The 6,770-nt window shown below is 60.1% G+C and overlaps 1 protein-coding gene across 1 annotated transcript; it reads left to right on the top strand.

Moving 5' to 3' along the window:
- Positions 1–299: 299 nt before the first annotated feature.
- On the top strand, positions 300–3,914 carry thtpa (thiamine triphosphatase). The gene is made up of 2 exons (XM_059643934.1): positions 300–864; positions 2,927–3,914. The coding sequence occupies exons 1-2, from the start codon at positions 315–317 to the stop codon at positions 3,025–3,027; spliced, it is 651 nt and encodes a 216-aa protein (XP_059499917.1). The 5' UTR covers positions 300–314; the 3' UTR covers positions 3,028–3,914.
- Positions 3,915–6,770: the final 2,856 nt, after the last annotated feature.

The following is a 6,770-nucleotide window of genomic DNA, read 5'->3' as shown; positions in this document are numbered from 1 at the left end:
CCTCTCCCCCCCTTCACCCCCCCTTTCTCTACCCACCCACACACCCCCCTCATCTTCACTCCAACCCCCACCTCGCCCCCTTTCTCTACCCACATCCCCCCTTCACCCCCCCTTTCTCTGCCCACCCTCCTTACCCTCTCCCCCCCTACACCCCCCCTTTCTCTACCCACCCACACACCCCCCTCACCTTCACCCCAACCCCCACCTCGCCCCCTTTCTCTACCCACACCCCCCCTCACTCCCCCTTTCTCTACCCACCCTCCTCACCCTCTCCCCCCCCCCCCCCCCCCCTTGCAGGCTGCGCCCTGGTGAAGATGCCCATCGAGGTGGAGAGGAAGTTTGTGCCGCGGGAGGGGGAGACGGAGCGGAAGCTGGCGGAGCTGGGGGCCGTCCCCCTGGGCAGCGCCAGGCTGCAGGACCAGTACTACGATACAGAGGACTCCAGGCTGACGGCCTCGGATCTGTGGCTGCGGAGGCGGGATGGGGCATGGGAGCTGAAGAGCCCGGTGGGTTCGCCCCACGGCGCCGGCGCCTCCACCACCCAGTACCGGGAGAGCGTGTCCGAGCCGGAGATCGTGAGCCTGATACTGCAGGCGCTGGGGCGCGGGGCCACGGCCGACCCCGGCCCCTCCCAGCTGGAGCATCTGCTGCAGGGCGAGGGGGGCGGTCCGTGCCTGGCGCCGTTCGCTTCCATCATGACCCACCGTGACTCCTACCACCTCCCCGGGCCGGCGGGGGGTGCCCGCGTCACCATCGACCGCACCGACTTCGGGCACCGCGTCGCCGAGATCGAGGTGATGGTGGGCACCGAGGCGGAGGTACCCCGTGCGCAGGCCCAGATCCAGGAGATCGCCGCCAAGCTCGGTGAGGGGCGGTGGGGGCGGTGGTCTGCATGCACAGCCGGTGCGGCAGCGGAAGGCTGTTTGGTCCCTCTAAACAAGCCTGAGCCCCTATCTCAGTCTCTGTCTCTCTGTGTGCCTCCCTCCACCTCCATCACCCTCCCTCTGTCCCTGGCGTTGTCTCTGTGTGTGTCTCTCTCTCTGTCTGTCTCTCTCCCCCTCTCTGTGTGTCTGTCTGTCTGTCTCTCTCTCTCCCTCCCCCTCTCTCTGTTTCTGTGTCTGTCTCTCTCTGTGCCTGTGTCTGTTTCTCACTCTCTGTATATGTGTGTGTGTGTGTGTGTGTGTGTGTGTGTGTGTGTGTGTGTGTGTGTGTGTCTCTCTCTCTCTTTCGCTCTCTCTCTCTGTCTGTCCCTCTCTGCGTCTGTCCATCTCTCTCTCTCTCTCTTTCTCTGTCTGTCTTTCTCTGTATCTGTTTCTCTCCCACTCTCCCTCCCTCTCTGCGTCTGTACGTCTCACACTCTCTCTCTCTCTGTCTGTCTTTCTCTGCGTCTGTTTCTCTCCCACTCTCTCTGCATCTGTCCACCTCTCTCTGTCTCTGCTTCTGTCTGTGCCTGTCTCCTCCTCTGTCTCGCTCTCTCTCTTTCGCACTCTCTGTGTCTCTTTCTACCTCCATCACCCTTCCTAACTCTGTCTCTGACCCTCTCAATCTCTCTCTCTCTCCCCACCCCCGCACCTTCCCCCACCGCCCCCCCCCCCCCCGACCCTTTCTGTCTCACTCTGTCTCCCTCTCTCTCGGTTTCTACAGTCACCGCCCCCCTCCCCCGTCTTCACTGTCAGTCTCTGACACTGCCCACCCCCCCTCCCTCCTTCCACCTCTACATGCCCTCCAAGCCTCACCCTCCCCCCCCCGTATCCACCTGGAGCTGAGACAGAGATAGTGAGCTTCATGATGAGAAAGGGCTGATTGAGCGTTACAGGGAGAAGGGTGGACAATGCAATTCCGAACCGCGCCAACCGCGATCACCTGATGGAGCAGCTCCGAGCGGACTCGTTCTGTTGCTATATCTTCGGGTCTGCACCTCAGCCCCCTGCTTCCTCCCTCCCATCATCCCCCGATCCCTTCAGCCACTTAACTCCATTTGACCCCACGCTCCCTTCGAACAGAGTCATAGAGCCGTACAGCATGGAAGCAGGCCCTTCGGCCCCACCAGTCTGTGCTGACCCAGATATCCTAAACTGATCCAATCCCGGCATTTGGCCCATAAACCCTCCCTATCCCTGTCTCCATCTCGATGCTGTCACTGTACCGGCCCCCACCCACTTCCTCTGGCCGCTCCTTCCACACACGCACCACCCTCTGTGTGGGATAGTTACCCCTCAGGTCCCTTTCCCCCTCTAGTTTAGGGACTCCCCTACCCTGGGGTGGGGAAGGCCCATCACGCCTATCCATGCCCCTCATGATGTTATAGACCTCTATAAGGTTCCCTCCCAACAGCCCCCGATGCTCCGGGGAGAACAGCCCCCAGCCTCTCCCTGTAGCTCAAACTCTCCGACATCCTTTTCCGAACCCCTTTCAAGTTTCACAACATCCTTTCTGTAGCAGGGAGACCGGGATTGAACGCGGTTCTTCCCAAAGCGGCCCTAACCAATGTCCCTATACAGCCCCAACATGACCCTCCCCCAGCTCCTACACTCGGTGCACTGACCCATTCATACAGCAGGCCACCCTGCTCCCTGGCCGACGTCTCTGCGCCTGGCTTGCTGCAGTGTTCCAGCGGAGCCCAACGCAAGCTGGAGGGACGACACCGCGTGTCCCGCTCAGGGACCCTACAGCCCTCCAGGCTCGGTACCAACAGCGTCACGGCCTGAGGGACCATCCCTCGTTCCCTCCACCTTCGCTCCTCCTCCTGAATCCTGCTGACCTCCCAGTGAATACCACCCCAACGCGATCCGGTCCCTCGCTGTGCACCCGGGACCTTCCCCGGGTACAGGGAACCTCCCCGCCGGAATGAGCATTCTGCGTTTGGATCCTTCACTGATCTGATGTTTTTTTGCATCCCCCCGCCCAACCCCGCTCGGTCTCCCAGGTATCGAAGAGACAGACAGCCAGATAGGAAAACTAAACGTCTATCTGCAGAAATTCCGCCCTCGGCACTTCCAGAGGCTTTGCGAAGCGGGCGTGTTGTAACAGACGGACGAGCGGAGAGGTGGAGACTTTAGTGGGAAATGGACATTACTCTTTGTTACTTAAACTTGCCTGAAACGTATCCCTGCTGCGGGCCAAGCATTTAATGTCAGGCTGGAGATGCAACGGTTAATTCAGGCACATAAAGCTCCCATTGCACATCGACATTCCCTTGGCGCCGAACCTCCCACCTCCGCCCCAGACGGTGCGGCGTTCCCTCGGCATTGAGTGCGGTGTGGAGGTCGCTGAAGGTGATGACTGGGGCAGTTTTCTGATGTCGAAGGTTCGAATGTAATAATCGCCAACATGCTTGGAGAAAGTGTAGGTGTGTTTGTGACAGTCATTCACGGTCGATCAGCCACGCTGTCTCGCCCTCTGGGCTTCCCTGGCTGACCGCTGCGCTGGTGTGCAGCTGCCAGAGGAAACCCTGTACCGGTGCGCTTACCCACTCGCCCCTCCCAGCCCCCTCATGGCGCTGAAACCACTTCAGCCAGAAGTGCTACGGGGTCCCATCACTGGCAGCGGGCACTGGAGTAGTCCAGCCGTGCAGCGCAGGCAAAAATCTGTCACTAGAACCCTCCACTGGGGGATACTGGGCACTGGAATGTCCCCCCACTCTCTCCCTGCCTGTCTTTCCGCCACCCCACCGTCTCAGATAGAGACGCTCCATGTGCACTGGCACACAGCAGTGAAAAGCCTGGGCATTGACATTGCAGAATCAGTGGGAACCGTCTCCACGAACACTTCCCCTCCGAATCATAACGTCCATGTCCATCCGCCTGGCCAGGAAGCAGAGAGAGCAACGTGGAGAGACAGAGAGAGACAGGCAGAGAGACGCATGCACAGACAGACGCAGGGAGAGGGGGAGAGAGACGCATGCACAGACAGACGCGGGGAGAGGGGGAGAGAGAGGCGCACAGACAGACGCGGGGAGAGGGGGAGAGAGAGGCGCACAGACAGACGCGGGGAGAGGGGGAGAGAGACGCATGCACAGACAGACCCGGGGAGAGGGGGAGAGAGAGGCGCACAGACAGACGCGGGGAGAGGGGTAGAGAGAGGCGCACAGACAGACGCTGGGAGAGGGGGAGAGAGAGACGCACAGACGGACGCGGGGAGAGGGGGAGAGAGAGGCGCACAGACAGACGCTGGGAGAGGGGGAGAGAGAGACGCACAGACAGACGCGGGGAGAGGGGGAGAGAGAGGCGCACAGACAGACGCGGGGAGAGGGGGAAGAGAGACGCATGCACAGACAGACGCGGGGAGAGGTTGAGAGAGAGGCGCACAGACAGACGCGGGGAGAGGGGGAGAGAGAGGCGCACAGACAGACGCGGGGAGAGGGGGAAGAGAGACGCATGCACAGACAGACGCGGGGAGAGGTTGAGAGAGAGAGGCGCACAGACAGATGCGGGGAGAGGTTGAGAGAGAGGCGCACAGACAGACGCGGGGAGAGGTTGAGAGAGAGGCGCACAGACAGACGCGGGGAGAGGTTGAGAGAGAGGCGCACAGACAGTCACGGGGAGAGGGGGAGAGAGAGGCGCACAGACAGACGCAGGGAGAGGGGAAGAGAGACACATGCACAGACAGACGCGGGGAGAGGGGGAGAGACAGGCGCTCAGACAGACGCGGAGGGAGGGAGGGAGGTCTGGGTGGGTTGATTTTTGGTGGGTCGAATGGCCTGTTTCCGCACTGTAGGGATTCTGTAATCTCGTTCTGTGGCTAGGTGAATCAAACACTCCTTCACAGGGGATGTGGGCATTGCTGTCCAGGCCCAGCGTTTACTCTCCCGTCCCTAGTTGGCCCCCTCCCCTTGAGAAGGTTGGAGTGAGCTGCCTCCTGGAGCTGCTGCAGTCCACACGCTGTAGGGTTAGACCCACAGTGTCCCTCAGGGAGGGAATTCCAGGGAGTCGGACCCAGCAACACTGAATGACTGGCCAATAGATTTCCAAGTCGGGATGGGGAGTGGCTCAGGTGGGAGGGGGCTGTTGTTCCCCTGGACCTGTTGCCCCTTGTCCGTCCGGATGGAAGTGGTCGTGGGTGGGGGGAGTTTGGAAGGTGCTGCCTGAGGAGCCTCGGTGAGTCTCTGCAGGGCATCTTGTAGATGGTACACACTGCTGCGGCTGTGCCTGAGCGTCGGTGGCGGGGGACGGGACAGCTGAGGGGATGTTTGTAGATTGGTGCCCATTGAGTGAGAGGATGGGGGTCTGCTTTATTCTGTATCAAGTCTGTAACTCCCTCCCCGGGGGGTATCTGTTATTCTGCATATAAGCCCTCCCAAACCCCCCCGAACAGATTCCAGTCTGTAACTCCCTCCCCGGGGGGTATCTGTTATTCTGTATATAAACCCCCCCCCCCGAACCCCCTCGATCAGATCCCAGTCTGTAACTCCCTCCCCGGGGCGTATCTGTTATTCTGTATATACTCCCCCCCCCCACAGTAGACAGCGTGCAAGCCAGGGCCGTGTATCACTGAGGCGTTATCACCCTGTGTTCCGAACGAGCGCCTCTGGCCCTGAAACATTGACTCTGCTCTCTTCCAAGCAACGCTGCCAGACCTGCTGAGTTTCTCCAGTGATGGCCGTCTCCCTTCTCGAGCGCCTGGCAGCGACACAGGGCATTTGGAGTGCGTCCCGACCCGAAACATCAGCTCTCCTGCTCCCCGAGCTGCCGTGTTCCTCCAGCTTCCACGCGGTGTGTTCTCTCTGACTGCAGCGTCAGCCGCTCTCACCATCTCTGAGCCGTGTGCCTGGTTTCCCGATTATTGTAGCACAACCTGTCATACTGTGTGCGCACTGGCTTCTGGAGGTGTGAGAGAGACAGGGCTGTGTCCGCAGAGAGGTGAGGCGAGCGAAGGGTAGAATGCGACGCAGGGTGAGGGAGGGATGGGCAGAACGGACAGGGAGTTGGGAGGGGGATGGGGCAACGGAGCTGTGCAGCAGGGCCACAGACCCAGAATTAATCCAGTCCCAGTAGCCGGCATGAGTCCCCTGTCCCTCTGAACCCTCCCTATCCCTGTCCCCATCCCGATGCTGTAACTGTACCCCCTTCCTCCGGCAGCTCCTTCCACACACGCACCACCCTCTGTGTGAGATAGTTACCCCCCCATCTCACCTTAAACCTATGCCCCTGTAGTCTGGGACCCCCGTACCCTGGGGATGGAGGCCATTCACCCCTATCCCTGCCCCTCATGATGTTATAAACCTCTGTAAGGTCACCCCCCCAGCCTCTCCCTGTAGCTCAAACCCTCTGACATCTTCGGAAATCTTTTCCGAACCCCTTTTAAGTTTCACAACATCCTTCCTGTAGCAGGGAGACCGGGATTGAGCGCAGTATTCCCAAACCCGTCCTAACCAATGTCCCTGTACATCCCCAACATGACCCTCCCAGCTCCCTGTACTCAACGCACTGACCCATAAAGGCCAGCGAGCCGAACCGCCCCCCCCTCACCGCCCTGTCTACCTGCGACTCCACTTTCAGGGAACTATGTACCTGCTCCCCCTGAGGTCTCTCCCTGTGCCAGCGACACTCCCCGCAGGGCCCTCCCATGAAGTGTATAAGCCCTGCCAAAAGGAGAAGGGAGTGAGACAGTTAATCCTAGACACTGACTGACATTCACACTATCTCACACACTCTCGCTCCCTGACCCTCGTGCACACAGCGATGCACAGATAAAACCACGCTGTCTCTCACACAGAAAGAAACCTGACATTCATGCTTAGGGACGTTCTGAGAAACATATATTCCACACTC

Source organism: Stegostoma tigrinum, unplaced genomic scaffold (assembly GCF_030684315.1).
Source record: "Stegostoma tigrinum isolate sSteTig4 unplaced genomic scaffold, sSteTig4.hap1 scaffold_341, whole genome shotgun sequence".
In the NCBI taxonomy this organism is placed as follows: Eukaryota; Metazoa; Chordata; class Chondrichthyes; order Orectolobiformes; family Stegostomatidae; genus Stegostoma; species Stegostoma tigrinum.
Note: the sequence above shows the minus strand (reverse complement) of the source record. Positions and strands in the feature narration are given on the sequence as shown.

What these genes read in the sequence shown, in the direction of transcription:
- thtpa (XM_059643934.1), top strand. Translation starts at nt 315, where the DNA reads ATGCCCATCGAGGTGGAGAGGAAGTTTGTGCCGCGGGAGGGGGAGACG. An exon ending in GGAGATCGCCGCCAAGCTCG is followed by an intron (nt 865 to 2,926) that starts GTGAGGGGCGGT and finishes TCGGTCTCCCAG; the next exon opens with GTATCGAAGAGACAGACAGC.